This window comes from Mastigoproctus giganteus, chromosome 6 (assembly GCF_048544385.1).
Source record: "Mastigoproctus giganteus isolate SK-2022 chromosome 6, ASM4854438v1, whole genome shotgun sequence".
Classification (NCBI taxonomy): domain Eukaryota; kingdom Metazoa; phylum Arthropoda; class Arachnida; order Uropygi; family Thelyphonidae; genus Mastigoproctus; species Mastigoproctus giganteus.
Genome location: NC_143580.1, coordinates 155,835,906 through 155,853,144, shown reverse-complemented (window position 1 = coordinate 155,853,144; position 17,239 = coordinate 155,835,906). Strand labels below are relative to the sequence as shown.

At 37.7% G+C, this 17,239-nt stretch overlaps 1 protein-coding gene across 1 annotated transcript in view; it reads right to left on the bottom strand.

Moving 5' to 3' along the window:
* LOC150084674 (sulfotransferase 1A1-like) overlaps nt 1-17,239 on the bottom strand; it is a 128,088-nt gene that overhangs the window by 38,903 nt on the left and 71,946 nt on the right. The window contains exon 4 of the mRNA XM_090376318.1: nt 118-247. Within this exon, the coding sequence (XP_090232444.1) occupies nt 118-247 (130 nt within the window). The remainder of the gene's footprint in view (nt 1-117; nt 248-17,239) is intronic.

The following is a 17,239-nucleotide window of genomic DNA, read 5'->3' as shown; positions in this document are numbered from 1 at the left end:
GGCTTGGATAATCAACATCCTACTATAAATGCTGAATCCTTAACAGATAACTGAATCTAGACTGCTTCCATCACTATAACAAAATTTATGTGGGAGAAAGATAAACCAATTACTTACAGTGACCTCTGATATAGTGTGCAAAGAATTCATCCCATGTTCCTTGGTAGTTCCCCAAAAAGGTGCTCATTTTGTGATGATGGTAGTATGATACCATGTTGTCTTTGGGATTTCTCACAACGTAAATAATCTAAAAAAAATTAATACAAATTACTTTTGATATAAAATATAATATAAAATAATATCAGAAATCAACAGAGAGGACATGTATATGTTTAAAGTAGGACAGCACCTGAGATGACACTCAGGTGCCACCACATTAACCTGTTATAATAGAAAAGCCCATAAGCCAGTCCTGCAGGCAGTGTTTATGTAGTGTAATATTGGGGAGTGTTGTGTTGTCAAATGGCCACTTAGCAACCAGGAAGTGACATCTACCAGGAGAATCGATTTCTTGTTCCTACCCCTCTGCTGTGAAGGAGTGGGTCTTGGCAGACGTGTACTATGTGCTAAATTGGGGGGGGGGGGGAAGAGACAAGCAAAAACATCGGTAATCCAGTGGTAGCACACACAGGATCACAACTATTCATACAGACATTCGTACCCCCCTGACAGAATAGAAAAAAAAATAGAAATTGGAGAAGAAAAAAGAGGAGAGTTAAAATTTCACACTAGCAAAGCTAGTGCCAGCAGCACACAGATACAGGAAAGGAGAGCAGGATAGTGTTAATTGTAATAAGGCTCTCGGGGGGGTTCCCCCAACTCGGCATCAGGCAATGTGATGAATACAAAACTCTGTGGCACCTCCGTAGCCAGGAGCAGCAGTGCATAGCACACGCTTCTTGATTAGACCAGGGTTTGAGCCCGTGACCACCAAATATGGAGGATGTAAAGGTCAGGGAATGACCACCACATATCCCTGGAGCGATATGGCCTTAGTTGCTAATGCTCCTATTAAAACCAAACAACAACAAACAAAACTATATTTATTTATGGAGGTTAGTCAGGGCCGGACTAAGATATTACCGTGCCCTGGGCAGAAATATTATTTCGGCACGCCTCTGCATATCCTAGAAATCTGTAAGGGCAGTGACCCTGAACTATAATCGCCACAGAGTCCTTTTGAAAGGACTGTTCGATGTCTGAAATAAGACATTAATTTTGATGGCAATTTATATCAATACAAGTGAAGCCAGAACAGACACTTTCTGAACTGTAGAAGAAATCTTTCGATTGATACTTCGATTTCGATATTTTATATGGATATATAAATCAAAATATCAAAATAAAAATGTCGAAACGAATAAGCACAAAAAAATCCAATAAGATTCAATATTTTTCAACATTGAACAGCCCTGCCATTCGGAATGCATTTGGTATTTGATGATGGAAAATTCTGTAACACAAACTAGTGAAAACTAGCACTCATTTATTAACCTGCAATTTACAACAATATATATATATATTTTTTTTTTTTTTCATATATATACAAATCCTCTATCATACAACAGTCAGTGGGCTACAATTACACAGAATACACTAATCTAAAATTTAACCTTAGTGTCTGCAACTCTATTTACAAAATCAAGCCCTAACATTTACATTTCATAAGTATTTGTAAAATAATAAGAGAAGTCTACCTCAATATAATACATAGAGCACTTCCGTATGAAACTCTCCAGCAATTAAAACGAAAAATTGGAAATCTTACATTACAGTAAAAAATAAAAATAATTAAAACAATTGAACACAATTAAAAATCAATCTAACAATTAAAAATTAAATTAATTAAAAGAAATTTAACAAAAAATTTCAAAAACGATTTTCCTTCCTCATTTTTGTTAAATTTCTTTTAATTAAATTTTTAATTGTGTTAGCGTGATTTTTAATTGTGTTCATTTGATTTTCAATTATGTTCAATTGTTTTTTATTTTTATTTTTTTTTACTGAAATGCAAAATTTGCGATTTTTTCATTTTAATTGCTGAAGAGTATCACATGGAAGTGTTCTATGTATTATATTGAGGTAAACTTCTCTTATCATTTTACAAATATTGATATCAACGTAGAACATATTGAGCATTACAGCTCTGGTTCATACTATCAAATTTCATAAGTATAATTAATTAGATACATTATATTAGATTTTACATTACAATAAGTATATTTTAAGGTTATTAAAATTATTTAAAACAATAATGAAGAAAATTTTAAAAACATTTTTTTCTTGACTTGAAATCTGCAAAAATTTATACTTTCTCTAATGTTTATACTTTCTCCAATTCTTTGGACACCATTTTCTGTCGATAATAAAGCTAATGAATTTGATCTTTCATTTCCCATAGTCGATCGAAAATATGTCTTAAGTTTTAATTTGCTAAAACTTCTTTCACAGGCAGCTACTATAATAGGAATGGTTAGCAATATTCTCAACACTACCCATAAATTTGGTAGGGTATTCAGAAGATTATTTAATGTCAAACACTGCAGGATTTCTAAAGGGGAACTTAAATAGTCTGGAATTAAATTACTGAATGATTTGATTTCATGAAATAATTCTATATCGTTAATATCCGAACAACTTCCATCTGTGAGAATCAATTCTAAATTCATGCAACATTTCTTTAGTTCAATTGAGTTTGGCATTTTCTTTAAATCAAATAAAAAGCTCCAGGTCTGATGAATGATTTGTTTACTCAAACCGCTCTTTCATAGAAGATATTACTGTGTCCAAAATAGTGTTGAATACATTTATTTTGAAATTCTTTTTAGAGTTGCCAATAACATGGTCAGTAGTTTCATAGTTGAACCTCTTTTTGCGGACCACTCTTTTGTCTGTAAAAACAGGTTCTATTCCCAGAATTTCTGATAACACTTGCTTCAACTAAAGTATTTGCAAATCCATTCGACTGATATTCAATTGTAAATTCGGTGCTAGAATTTAATAAATTAACAAAAGAATTTAAATCCATGGTACTTGATTGCATAGATTTACTTACTATATTTATATGATACAGTACATCATACCAAGTAATCAGCATTACCAAAAATGAGAAGTCATACAGTTGTTGTGCAAGCTTCATGTTTGACAGCAATATTGGATGCACTTTCACTAAGTGTTATAAATGCATCATGAATTTCAATAATTTGATACCTTAAGGACTTTAAACAATCAAAATGACTTTCCCAACATGTTTTACAAAGCAGTTTAACTGTGAAATTTGGCACAGTATCAGTTAAAATTTTCCATCTTACCACAGATGCAGAAAATAAAGAATAGATGCATCGTATAATGCCAAAGAATGATACTGATTGTGTGCAAGACATTGCAGCATCTCCAAACACTAAATTTAAAGAATGGCAACCACAAGGCACATAAAATGCACATGGATTTTCTTTATGTGTATGTGCTTGCACGGCTTTATTTTTCTCTCGCATGTTTGATCCATTACCATAAACCATCTGCAATCTTTTAAATTTAACTTTAAATCCGAAAGTAAACGTTTTTTTAACTTTAAACAATGATTCACCTTTTGACTCTTCAACTTCTTGGAATGAAATAAAATGTTCTTGTATTTTTAAATCAGGTTGGCATATGTCTACGAATCTTAATATAAATGAAAGCTGCTCTTTGTGACTAATATCAGGAGTGGAGTCAACAATAATAGAAAAGTATTTGGCTTTTCTGGCACGCTCTACAATGTCAATATGAACAGCTGATGCCAACAGAGAAATTATTTCATTTTGGATTGTTTTGCTGCAATATGTTATACGAGTCTCTTGGGAAAGGATGCAACGCACATGTTCGTGCATTAAGATGTTGTATTTACTTAATAAATCAGTAAAACCCAAGAAATTGCCATTGCCTGAAGTAAACAATTCATCTGAAGAACCACAGAATGCCAAGTTATGCGTTGATACAACATTATACAGGTGTTCCAATACAAGTTTCCAGTGCTCTCGTTCCTTAACAATGGCAGACTATAGTTCTTGATCTATTGTTCTGCTGGCCCAAAACCTTTGACAAGCTTCAATCCGTTTCAAATAGTTTTCGAAATGTACAGGCGATTTTTCATGACCTTTTAAATAGTCGTTCATAATTTTCCAATTCGAATTGCCAACTGATCAAAACGCAGATGTTACCTTAACTGAATAAAATAGTTTGCAACAAATACAAAACACCTTCATTAGCACTTTCTGAATATATAAGCCAGTTTCGAAGTATATTTCACCATTCAAACTTTTTCTATAATACATTGCCTCGAAAAAACATCGGTTCTCAGAATCTCTAGGGTAAATAAAGTTATTTCTGATGGTTCTGGTTGATTCAGATAAATCCAATGATATTATATGATACCAAAGTCAGAGGAAAAGGCCATGTTGTAGGATCATCGTATTTTAAAATGGTAGTAAGGTTAACAAAATGGTCTGTTTATCATCAGCAAATGCTACATTTGATACTAAATCAGCACAGTTTTCTAGGCTATTCATTTTAGGATTTTTATTTGGTCATTGTTGAATTGTTGGAGCAGAACACTCTTCGGGAGAATTTTCTGTTTTAGTATCACCATCATTTAAATCGGATTTCTTACTGGGAGATTTTCATTCAGCTATAGATGAATTTTCTGATTGAAAAAAAGCCAGAAAAATATTTTGCAGATTTGCCAACTTCATTTTCTCTTTCTAATTTTCTTTTATGGTTTGCAAATACACAATTTTTAGGAGGTAATTTTGAAGGGATATTGATAATTTTTAGTATCTAACCTAAAGAGAAAAAAAAATCATAATTGGAAACAAACTAAGCAGAACATAATTATGAAAAGATACAAAATCACTCCGGCTGTTTAGAACAATCTTTGCAAATGAACACATTCACACGGAAAGAGTCCATAGTTTAGTACAGTTTATTAGCAATTTAGTTTATTATTCACTGCCTAAGAAGTGTGAGATCTCTTGACGTGCCAACACGACAATAATCTGTTTCCCCAAGACCAAGTGATAGGGCATAACAAGATACATTTGAACTAATAATTGACACTTGAAAATAAATGAATACTTGAATTATATTGAAAAAGATAATTGTCAGACGCACTAGAAACCAGAAGAATGATGAAGGATACTTCTCTTTAGTGATCCTACTAGTAGCGTACTAATATTAAGTCACAAAATCTATGATATGTATCTCCACACAGATTACTCAACTACGACTGATAAACACACTTCAGTAAAATCTCTGAGGACAAGCCAGGGTAACACAAACTCATTTTATATAAAGTACTCATTTATATGACACACATAGCATTCCTCTGTGAAAGGATAGGCTTTTCTATGTAAATATATTTGTTTATTACAAAATTCTGTTAATATGTATTAAAAAGTTAGTTTTCACACTGTGAAAATGAACTTTTATACTGTATTATTATTTTGTATGTTTAATACAAATCTTGGCACAGCTGTCCACCCAGTTCCATACTTCCTGAAGGATGGCACTGACTTGTTAGAAATTACTTCCGTGTAAACAAAACTAGTTTATGGTGTATCTACAACGGAAGTGCACTCTGAAAAACATCTTTGTGAAGGATGGGCTTAAATTAACAAAAGAATAAAAACAGTTTTTCTAAGTTGTTTGCATACATTCCCTCACTCTCCAGGGGATTAAGTTCAATTGCAATTGTTACGCCAGTTCAAAGAGTCTTTTGCTACAGTATACAGTAATCCAGCAGTTCTCAAACTTTGAGTCCATGCCTCCCTTGACCTGTAAAATTTCCCCAGCACCTCCCTTAAAGTAAAACATCTATAATTGTGCAATTTCTTATTTTTAATATGTTAATACAATAATTCAGACTCGTTCAAGGTCAAATAACGTGCAAAAATACCCAAACCAATCACTCGTAGTAATCAGATCACAAGAATACGGTCAGGGAACACTATGCGTTCTCTTCGTCAAAAATACCCCAAATATTTTTTATAATTATTATTATTTGCCATGTGGTGCAAGGTAGCCTGAGGCTTATGCTGCACCAGGCAAAAAAAATTGAATTTTTTTATTTTACTTATATATATATATATATACATATATATTTTTATTTTATTTTATTAAAACGTGAACAGTAGATACATTTTCAACAACAACTATTTACATTCTATGTACAAAGCAAAAAAGGAAAGATAAAGAAAACTTTTTAGAATGAAATACAAATGTTTCAACATTTCAATTTCAGGAATTAAGAAAACAGTTTCTTGGCATTTGATCATTCTCATATTAAGTGTCACACGTTGAAGGTGATGGACTGTTCAGTGATGGTGAAGAGGTGACCTCCACTGTTCCATTCGCTGTTAAGATGATTCACAGTTTCTGGTTTTTTGCTGTGGAATTAGAGTAGAAGTCTGCTCTGCAACTTCCTCCGTAGGCTCCACTTCAGATGTTGCGCCAATGTGTCGACAGTAGGCACATCATCACTGCTTCTTGTGTATGTACTTCCAGTAGAAGTTGTAAATTGGCCACAATGAATAGGAAGTTGCAGGTGGTGTGTGCTGTCTGCTCAGAGTGAAGTAGGTACCAGTAGTCCTCCTGAGTGTGGGTGTAGTTGCAGGCAAGCTTTGCTGCATCCAAAGCATATTTGACGAGTTCCTTGTTCACAGGGCATGCCAGGTATATATGTGTTCCAGGGTACCTGGCGTGGCACAGAAGAGACACTAGTTTGAGGTGCGTAACCCGAAGATTTGTAGCTTGACTGGGGTGGGAAGGATGTTGTGCCACAGTCTCCACTGAATGTCTGCATCCGATTTGGAACATTTCATCCTGTATGGAAGGTTCCACTGAAAGTTTGATGGTGGCTTGTGGTGAGGAGTGCAGGGACAGCTTGGCAGGTGGATGATGGGAAAATCGTGGTTGTATGGCGAGACATGATTAGCTGATAGACTTTTTTGGAGGGTGCAGGAGACAGAGGTACCATGTCTTCTGGTGATGTGATGACGAAGGTTGGTGTAGGCAAGGATCCAGTGACATTTCCAATCCCTTTAGTTGTTGTGATGTCTGGAAGAGCTTGTGTGATCGCTGATTTTAGATGTATGTGTTGCTGCTTTGCATTTTTGGTTTTAATGGGCAGATCTTCTGATCCTTTCCATTCAAGGCTTGGTGTCAGGAGATCACCTATGGTTCTTATTCCTGCCCAGTTCCACATAGGGAAGAAGAGAATATCATCATTTGCAGGGTCTATTATTCTTTTATTGTAGAAGAGTAGTTCTGAAAGTATTCCGGGAAGGGATGTTCTCTCAAGATTATGGTGAAGGTTTAGCTTTTTCCAGCGGTATAGTGCATCTTTATAAAACGGTGGTAGTTTGAGTGGTGCTGGTGCCATATCCATTCTCAATATTGTTGAAAGAGATAGTCCTCTAGTGGCTGTTGCTAGTAGTTTATCCGTAGTATCGGAAGGTATTTTGTTTGCAGCGTCTTAAGAAGAAAGGTGATCCGGAATGCTGTGATTTTGTCATCAAGAGAGAGACCAACCCTTGACCCCCGTGAGTAAGTGGCTGGCTAAGTTTGGAGCAGGACATCCAGTTGGTTTTGTTCCAAAGGAAGCTTCGGACAGATGCTTGGATTTGGTGGAGGAAGTCAACAGGTGGAGTGAGAATTTCGAAGGTCTGCCAGAGAACGCTTGCCGCCATATGATTGACCACAAGCACTCTCCCTCTCAGCGAAGATGTGGCGTACATGCTTCTCCATTTCCCGAGTACTTTGTTGAAATGACTCGGCAATTCGGGCCAGTTCTTCTGGAAGAAAAGGAGGGTATTGCCGAGGTACACACCTAGGTATTTCTGTCCCTCGCTGGACCATGTGCATTGGATGGGGGAGTCGGTTCTAGTTTTCCAGTTGCCAGCCCACAGGCCACTGGTCTTACAGTGGTTGAGTTTTGCACCTGATGCTTGAGCATAGAGATCATGAGCCTTTTGAATGACTTCAAATTCGCTTTTGTGGCATATTGCAATTGTGACGTCATCTGCGTATGCTGAGTAGGTTATATTTCGGTGGGGTTCTGGTAGCAGCGTTCATCGGAATTGTATACTGGTTAAATTTTATTAAGGAATGGTTCTATGGCAATTGCGTAGAGTTGTCCAGAGAGTGGACAGCCTTGTTTTATCCCTCTGGAATACGGAAAGTGGCAGGTGAGCTGGTTGTTGAGTTTCAGGCAGAATTTGGCTTCCTTGTATAGCAGATGGATTGTTCCGATGATGTAAGGTCCATATCCAAAGGCTTTCAAGGTTTGAAATAGGTAGCTGTGTTCAACGCTGTTGAATGCCTTTTTCTGGTCAAGGCTAATTAGTGCTAGGAATTCTCTTTGGCTGTTTGCAGTGGAGAGGAGGTCTCAGATCAGATGTAGATTGTCGTGAATCGATCTTCCAGGTACAGAGTATGTTTGTTGGTGATCGATGATATCAGGGAGAGTGGCTTTTAATCTATTGGTGATGGCTTTGGAAATGATTTTACAGTCCGTATTCATTAAGGAAATCGGGCGCTAGTTTTGTAAATTGGAGCGATCCCCTTTCTTGGGAATCAGTCGAGCAACAGAGGTGGTGACCGAAGCTGGTAGTCCATGGGACTGAGCTTCTTCAAGCATTCGAAAGAGTAGCACTCCGAGTTGATCCCAAAACGTCTGGAAGAATTCAGGAGTCAGTCCGACCAGACTTGGTGACTTATTTTTGGAAAGGGCTTTGCATGCTACTGTTAGTTCTTGTAGGGTGATTTGTTTCTCCATACTGCACTGGGCTGTATGGGAGATTTTTTTAAGTCCTGAAAGGATTTCCTCCATTGCCTTTGTAGAGGTTTCTTGAGAACTGTAAATTTCTCTATAAAATCTTGTTACTTCAGAAGATTTCCTCTGGGTCTTCAGTGATGTTTCCGTTTTGCAGCTGAATGGCAGTGATGCTGGTTGATTTCTGATGTCTGCTTTCTAATGAGAAAAAGTATTTGGTCAGGGCATCAGATAGATTTATGTGGGTGTATCTCAATCTGAGCAGGGCGCCTTTTGCAGAGTGTTCTAAGTGGGTTTGTATGGCTTGTAGTGTTGACTGATAGGTCTGACTATCAGATGGGAGATTTTTCAGCCTTTGCTCAAGTTGATGGAGGTTATTACGCTTTTGTTGACTTTTCTGATGGCTGTATGTTTGCAAGAATGATTTCAGTTTACTTTTAAATCTAGGCCACCATGTGTTCATGGGCTCCAATCTGTCTTTGGATTGGGCAAGGGAGGGAGTTAAAGTGATAGAGTGAAAGAGGGGTCAGTAGTAAAGGCACCTGCTTAGTTGAAAGGGAGGACAGAAGAGTCTCCACAGGATAGAATGCCCATTCTGCCCTGAGGGGAGGGGAGAAGAGCTGGATAATAAAGTCATAAAAAGATAAAAGTAATCAGGAAATCCTGCATTGTCCAAAGTCAGTACCTGCATGAACTTGGTTAGCTCCTAGAAATGATCCTTCTGAGAGCAGAAGCATTTCCAGACTACGATGTCAGTGGAAAGCCTTTGAGCAAAGTCCTGGAGTAGCAGGAAGTTCTAATAAAGTGAAGAGAAAAACAGTCTAGGCTCCAGGAACAGTGGAGCCAGTAACAGACAGAAAAACATGACAGATCTTGATACAGGCAGGTAGAGTGATACAAGACATGTAGCAATGATACAAGAACAATGATACCCTGTCTTTGGGTACATAATGTTAACACAAGTGCAAAGAGGAGAGCTGACCAGATTAAGCCAGTTTGGCATTTAAAGAGCCTTGTTCACAAATGAGAAACATTAATATACAAAACAGGACAACTATTTATGAGAAGACTGGGAAGCAAAGGAGCCACTAGAGGTAAATTTTCAGGTAGCAGAACCTTTGCAAGAAGAAGGCCAACAGTCCTGCAATTGTTGCATGAGGGATTCTCAGCAGAGATATTTAAAATTTTGGATTTTGCTATTAAATTAATAGCAAAATCCATAAGATTAACTGAGATACTATGTCTTACAAAGAAGCAAAGTCCACAGAAAACAAAGAGTGGGGGGGGAACAGTCCTGAAGCCTTGCACATAGAAGTTTGGTATACTGAAAGGATTTCAATGTATTTTGAAACAAAATCTAATGCCAGCACCACAGACACAAACCGGGAGAAAGAGTTCTACAGTTAATCCCTCACGACTGCTTGGAAATACAAATAAGCATTGAAGTATAACATTCAGTTTTGAAAAATGTTCCACATTTCATAAAAGAAAGCTTATTATTTAACAATGCCTAAAAATTTGTGGAAGGCTGAAAAAGCAAATGATTATAACAAAGAGTTGGTCACTCTATGATATCAGGACTACCCAGAAAAGAGAGGGTCACTGTTTTGTCTGGATTTCATGCAACATTTGTACATTTTATACTCTGTAAGAGCAAAGATGTGATAAATCATCAACACAAACTATGTTTTGCTTGCTCATGCACAGCTTATTGACATCATGTGTACTGCTTTCAGACCTTAAATAATCAACAAATAGAGGATGCCTTTCTATAATTGATAAAATAGAGCCACAGCTATTTTACTTTCTCTTCATTCAATAAAATGTCCATGTGTTTATAAAAAAAAAAAAAGCAAAGAAATGGACATTAACAAAAAAAAAAAGGAAAAAAAAGCACAATATGCATGACATTTTTAAGCAGTGAACATTCTGATATAAAAGCTTACTTAAAATAAAGTAAACAAGAAAACTTAGAGACAAAACTAAATTGATGACTATGGCTTAACTGTTGATAACCCTACTCAGGTTGCAGACAAATTGAATAAGTATTTTGCATCTACATTCAAACATGAATTCTTTAGGAGAGAGGATGCCAGAAGTTTATCAAACTCTAACAAGGAGCTGAATGACTTTGTGATAACCGAAAGGAAAGTGGAAGAGAAATTGTTGAAAGTGAACATAAAAGCACCTGGGGGTGGAATCTATCCAATTATATTAAGGAAGGCAGCAAACCCTTAGCCATAATTATGAGAGCATCATTGGATTCAGGGATCCCTATGGACTGGAGATGTGTAAGTATCTCCAATTCATAAAAGGGGATCGAAAGGCAACATGAGAACAGTAAGTCTCCGACAAACATAAATAAGTTCTAGGACTTCTTATGTAAGTCTAGTTTTATGTAACTCGGGAATGACTAATAAAATATTGCTACTATATCCCATATATACCAAAATTACAAAAACCACAAAATATCCTCAGAAGAATGAAGAAAAATAGTTAAGTATATTTTTCAATTAATTAGTTATATACATAGAAAAAGTTATATTTTTAATTAGTTCCATTAAAAACTTTATCTGGGGACATCGGTGAAGTAGCAAGAGTGGCACATAAGAAAAGAAAACAAAAGGAAGAAAACATGCTTGTTATTGTACTGTAAAAACATGTATTTCGTAGCCTTGGCTATTATTAGCATTAGTAGAGGCATTTGATGCAAGAAAGCAAGCTTATGCAGCATCAGCCAAAAAAAAAAAAAAAAAAAAACCCCACTTCCACTTCACCCCTCTGTTCGTTTAAAATACCTGTCCAGCTGAGCCTTAAACTTATTTAGGCTATCAACCTCCACCACAAGGGATGGAAGTCTGTTCCACCAACCAACCACCCGCTGGCTAAAGGCAAATTTCTGCACGTCTATCCTACATCTGTCTTTCCCCAATTTGAATTTATGCCCTCTCAGGTGATTTTTCCTGAGCTACAGGAAGAATCCCATCAGCATTGAGCATGCTTAAACCATTCAAGGCTTTATACACCTCTATCAGATCACCTCGCTGGTGCCTAGTCTCCAGACACTGTAATTTGCAAAACTTAAGCCTTTCTTCGTAAGAGCACCCCTTTGTTCCATTCACTAATCTTGTTGCCCTTCTCTGTACTCGTTCCAGCAGCTCTACATCCTTCTTGAAATGAGGCCTCCAGACCTGTATACAGTACTCTAGGTGTGGCCTGACCATTGCCTTATACAATGGAATAATCACCTCCTTATCCCTGCTGGAAAAATTCCTGTATATAATTGACAATACTCCATGAGCTACTCTTGCAGCCCGTCTGCACTGCTCAGAGAACTTCATATCTGCCTGCACAACCACCCCCAAGTCCCTTTCATTCTCTACCACTGTCAGTGTAGTACCACAGAGTTGATACGTTGCTCTGGGGTTGCTGTTTCCCATGTGTAGTACTTTACATTTGTCAATGTTAAACTTCATTTGCCACCTCTCAGCCCATCTGCTCAACCTTTCCAGATCCTGTTGTAGCAGCATAGTATCAGTAGTGTCCTTGACAACCCTGCCAACCTTTGTATCATCTGCAAACTTGGACATTAAGCTTGATATACCATCATCAATATCATTTATAAATACAGAAAACAATAATGGACCCAACACTGAGCCCTGAGGGACTCCACTAATAACATTAGTCCACGATGAGCAGTGTCCATTGATTACCACTCTCTGTCTTCTCCCCCTCAACCACCCCTTTATCCATAGCAGCAATTTGCCTCCAATGTCACACTGCTCCAATTTGTGTAGCAGTCTTCCATGTGCAACAGTATCAAAAGCCTTTCTAAGATCCAAATATATAATATCAAAGTTATTCCCTGCATCCAGTTCTTTTGTAACTGCATCATAGTATCCAATCAAGTTGGTCAGGCAAGACTTCCCCTTAACAAAACCATGCTGTGTCTGAGCTATAACTGAAGTCTTGTCTAAATGATCCTACAGTGCTTCTTTAACCAGTGCCTCCATTAATTTTCCTGGAACAGAAGTTAAGCTCACAGGTCTATAATTACTTGTGTCAGCCTTTGATCCTCCTTTGTGAATTGGGGTCACATTTGCACATTTCCAGTCTATGGGTACCTCCCCTGAGTCCAAGGAAGCTCTCATAATTATGGCTAAGGGTTTGCTTACTTCCTTTGCTGCCTCCTTTAATATAACTTGATAGATCCCATCCACCCCGGGTGCCTTTCTTGTGTTTATCTTCAACAGTTTCTCCTCCACTTTACTCCCAGTTATTTCAAGATTCTGTAGCTTACTGCTAGAGTTGAATACACCTCTGGCATTCCCCTTGCTGAATAACTCCTCATGTGTGAATGTCGATGCAAAATATTCATTTAGTTTGTTAGCTACCTGAGCAGGATCATCAACAGTTGACCCATCAATATCAAGTGGACCAATCTGATTCATCCCCTTCCTTCTAGAGTTTACATAAGTAAAGAACTCTTTGCTGTTTTTCTTTACATCCCTTGCCAAGGATTTCTCGTAATCTGCCTTCGCCTGCCTAACCTCCTTTGCAACTTGGTTGCATATCAACTTGTATCTATCATAGGCTTCTGTGTCATGTGTTAATTTGTAAGTATCCCATGCATTTTTCTTCTCTGCTATATGCCTCATTAGTTCATCTGACATCCATTTTGGCCTAAACCTTGAACAATATTTCTTAGTTGGTATGTAAAGCCTAGTAGCTTCCAAGATAAGTTCTTTGAATGCTTCCCATTTTGAATTTGCTGTTGGTAACATCATCAGTTGGTCCCACTGTATAGAATTTAAATACTGTCTCAGTCCATCGTAGTCGCCTTTAAGGAAGCAATAACCCTTCCCTTTACCCCTAATGGTAGTTACCTCTTTGAGTAAATCCCACTTCAGCACACTGTGATCACTGCCACCTAGTGGTTCATTTATCTGCAGATTCTTAATGCATGAAGAATCACTGCTGATAATCAAATCAAGAGTATTACTCCCTCTAGTTGCCTCCCGAACATGCTGATGTAGAAAACAATCATCCAATAAATCCACAAAAGCCCTGCTAGTGTGTGAGTAACCAGCCCCCAAATTCCAGTCAATATCTGGGAAATTAAAATCTCCCATTATAAGACTCTCTTATTTACTGGCCCACTCTATTTCCCTGTACAGTTCCTTATTATACTCATCAGAGTCATTAGGCCTATAGCACACTCCTACTCTCAATTTTGATCGCCCAATGCTTATGTCACACCAAACTGACTCAACACTGCACTGTCCGGCGATGTCGACTGGCTTCACTTCCTTGGTTTTTATGTGTTTCTTAACTAATAACATAACCCCTCCCCCCTTCCTATCCTGTCTGTAGACGTTGTACTCCCCAAATTCCAGTTCTGCATCCCTTATATCTGTGTGACACCACGTCTCTGATATCCCAACAATATCTGCCTTTGATGTTTTGAGCAATACCTCAAATTCATCAAATTTATTTACTAAACTCCTAGCATTGGTGTACACGCAAGTATACCTGCACCTGTTTCTATTCTTAGCTACCCTAACACAACCCATGTGTTTACTTGTACCGCAATGGCTCCCAGCAGTCTCTGAAATACCATGCATCTTGTTTTTCAGGCTTCTGCTCATTCTAATAGAAGCAGTGCAAGAATCTCTTTCACCACTGCCAGTGGCTACTGTCAATCTATTGGTCTTAAATAGAAAGGGTGCAATATTCTTGCACCCTTTCTATTTAAGTGTATCCCATCCCTGTAGAAGCAATCTCTCCTGTTAACAAGTACAGTCCAGGCTGAAAAAAATTCTACCCCTTAAGCCTTGCACAATCTTTCCAGGGCCGAATTGATCGACAAGGCTCTCATTATATACTCCCTCCTATCATGTCTGGGCAGAATTGCAGACACTTTCAAATTCAACCCTAATTCTCGGCTTTTGTTCAACAGTGACCTGTACTTGTTAAGTAATTCTGCCGGTCTCCTACTCTTAATATTATTAGTGCCAATGTGTACAACTATATCACCTTTTGTGCCCTTAAAAGATGATATTCGCTCTACAACGTCATCAACCTTTGCCCCTGGCAGACATACCCTGGTCCTGTTCCACCTGTCTTTTTTACAAAGCATGTTCCCCGTTTCCCTGACTTCATTGGTTATAGTTGACTTCATTGGTGTCAATCTCTTCACCGCTTTTGTCTTTGTCTTTTATTATCGTGTTTACTGTTGACACTGACAAATCTAAATTCCGCACAATAGTTATTAATTTTTTACCATTTTCATGCATCCTTATTATTTTAATTTTCTGATCCAAATCGATCGCTTTCCTTTTCTTGGTAGATTTTCTAGTACTGCTGTCACTCATTCTCTTAGTCAGCACCATAATAATGGTCAAAATGAATTTCTGTAAAGAACTTCACAGGAAACACACTATCAGGAAAGGCGGAAACACTTATTATCTCACAAGAGCTCCCATGCTCACATTTTACTAAGGCGCATTTCTGTAGGTCACTACCATAAAACAATAAAAAAACAATTGGCAGTTTCTGGTTTATTGGGCTTTTCTGTTAATGCAATCTATTATAAATGGGTATTAAACTCAATCGCATTGCATTTGCAACAATACCAATAGCTGGGTTTTTACATTATTATGGTGAAATGTTCCCTTCATTGAAATCTTCAGTCATAAAAAAACAAGTAAATTTTCAGAGAATCTTCTCTCCATTCCTATTTTTTAAGCTTTGTAAAATTGTTACTCTGTATCACTTGTGCAATCTGTGAGTGCAGTGTTCATCGTTATTGATTGCTTTTTTTTTTTTTACTGTTTTAAATTTTACAATCCTAAAAAAAAAAGAGACTTACTACACAATTAGAGACCTGTTAGCTTAATGCCTGTTCCCAGGGTAAACAATTAAATTACTGATTAAAGAAGTTTTTTTTTTTTTTGTAGTTGTTGGCGCATAGGCTTCTGTGGCCATAATGCACCTCCCAAGGTTTTTGCAGTACTTTGATCCAAGCCCGAGGCGGGAATTGAACCCGCGACCTTTGGGTTGCCAGGTAGGCACTTTACCCACCTGGCTAGCCCGGTCGGCGATTAAAGAAGTAATGCAGCACTACCTGGACAGGCATGCAATTATCACAGCATGGATTTGTTATGGGGGCTGTCTTGTCTAACCTATCTGATAGGTTACTATGATGCAGTGACCAATAACTGGATGCAAAAAAATAATTTTGACATCATATACTTGGATTTCAGGAAGGCTTTTGATATCATTGTACATAAAAGATGGCTGTGCAAACTAAAGAAATGTGGCATTAGGGACAAATTACTGCTATGGATAAAAGGATGGTTCAGTGGAAGACAACAGAGAGCAGCTATCAATGTGCACTGCTCTTCGTGGGCTAATGTTATTAGTGGAATTCCCTAGTGTTCAGTGCTGGGCCCATTGTTGTTTTCAATATTTATTAAATGATACTGATGAAGGTATATCAGGCTTAATGTTTAAGTTTGCAGATAATACCTATTCAAAGGTTGGCAGGGATAACAAGGTGATTATCCCTTAACAACAGTCATCAGGGTGAGCTACTGCAACAAATGTAGGAAAACTGAGTTGACAGACTGAAAAATGGAAGTTGAAGTTTAACATTGACAAATGCAAGGTACTGCATATGGGTAGCAGTAACCCCAGTGTAACTTATCAATTGTGTGGTACAAACTTAGGGTAGTGGAGAATGAAAATAACCTGGGCATAATTTTGCAATCAGACATGAAAATTTGAGCAATGCAGACACGTTGCCAGGACAGCTCACGGGGTTCTGTCAATGATATACAGAAACTTTGCTAGCAGGGATATCAAGGTGATTATCCCTTTGCACAAGGAAGGATGTAGATCTCTTTAGGAAGGATGTAGATCTGCTAGAATGGGTGCAGAGAAGGGCCAAAAGTGGAGCTCTAACCTAGAAAGGCTTCAGTTCTGTAAATTGCAGCCTCTCGAGACAAAGCACCTGCTGGGAGATCCGACAGGTGTTTACAGCCTTGAATGGATTGAGCAAGCTGAATGTTAATGGTATTCTTCCACTTGCTGAGACTGCATATATGAGTAGGCATTAATTCAAATTGAGGAAGAACTGTTGAAGGATAGATGTGTTTTTTTTTTTTTGTTAGTTGTTGGCACATCGGCTTCTGTGGCCATAATGCACCTCCCAAAGTTTTTGCAGTACTTTGATCCAAGCCCAAGGCAGGATTCGAACCCGCGACCTTTGGGTTGTCAGGCAGGCACTTTACCCACCCGGCTAGCCAGGTCAGCGCAGGATAGATGTGCGAAAGTTTGCTTCAGCCAGAAGGTGGTTGATTGTTGGACCAAGCTTCCATCTGTTGTGGAAGTAAAGGGTTTGAATAAATTCAAGAACTAGACAAATTC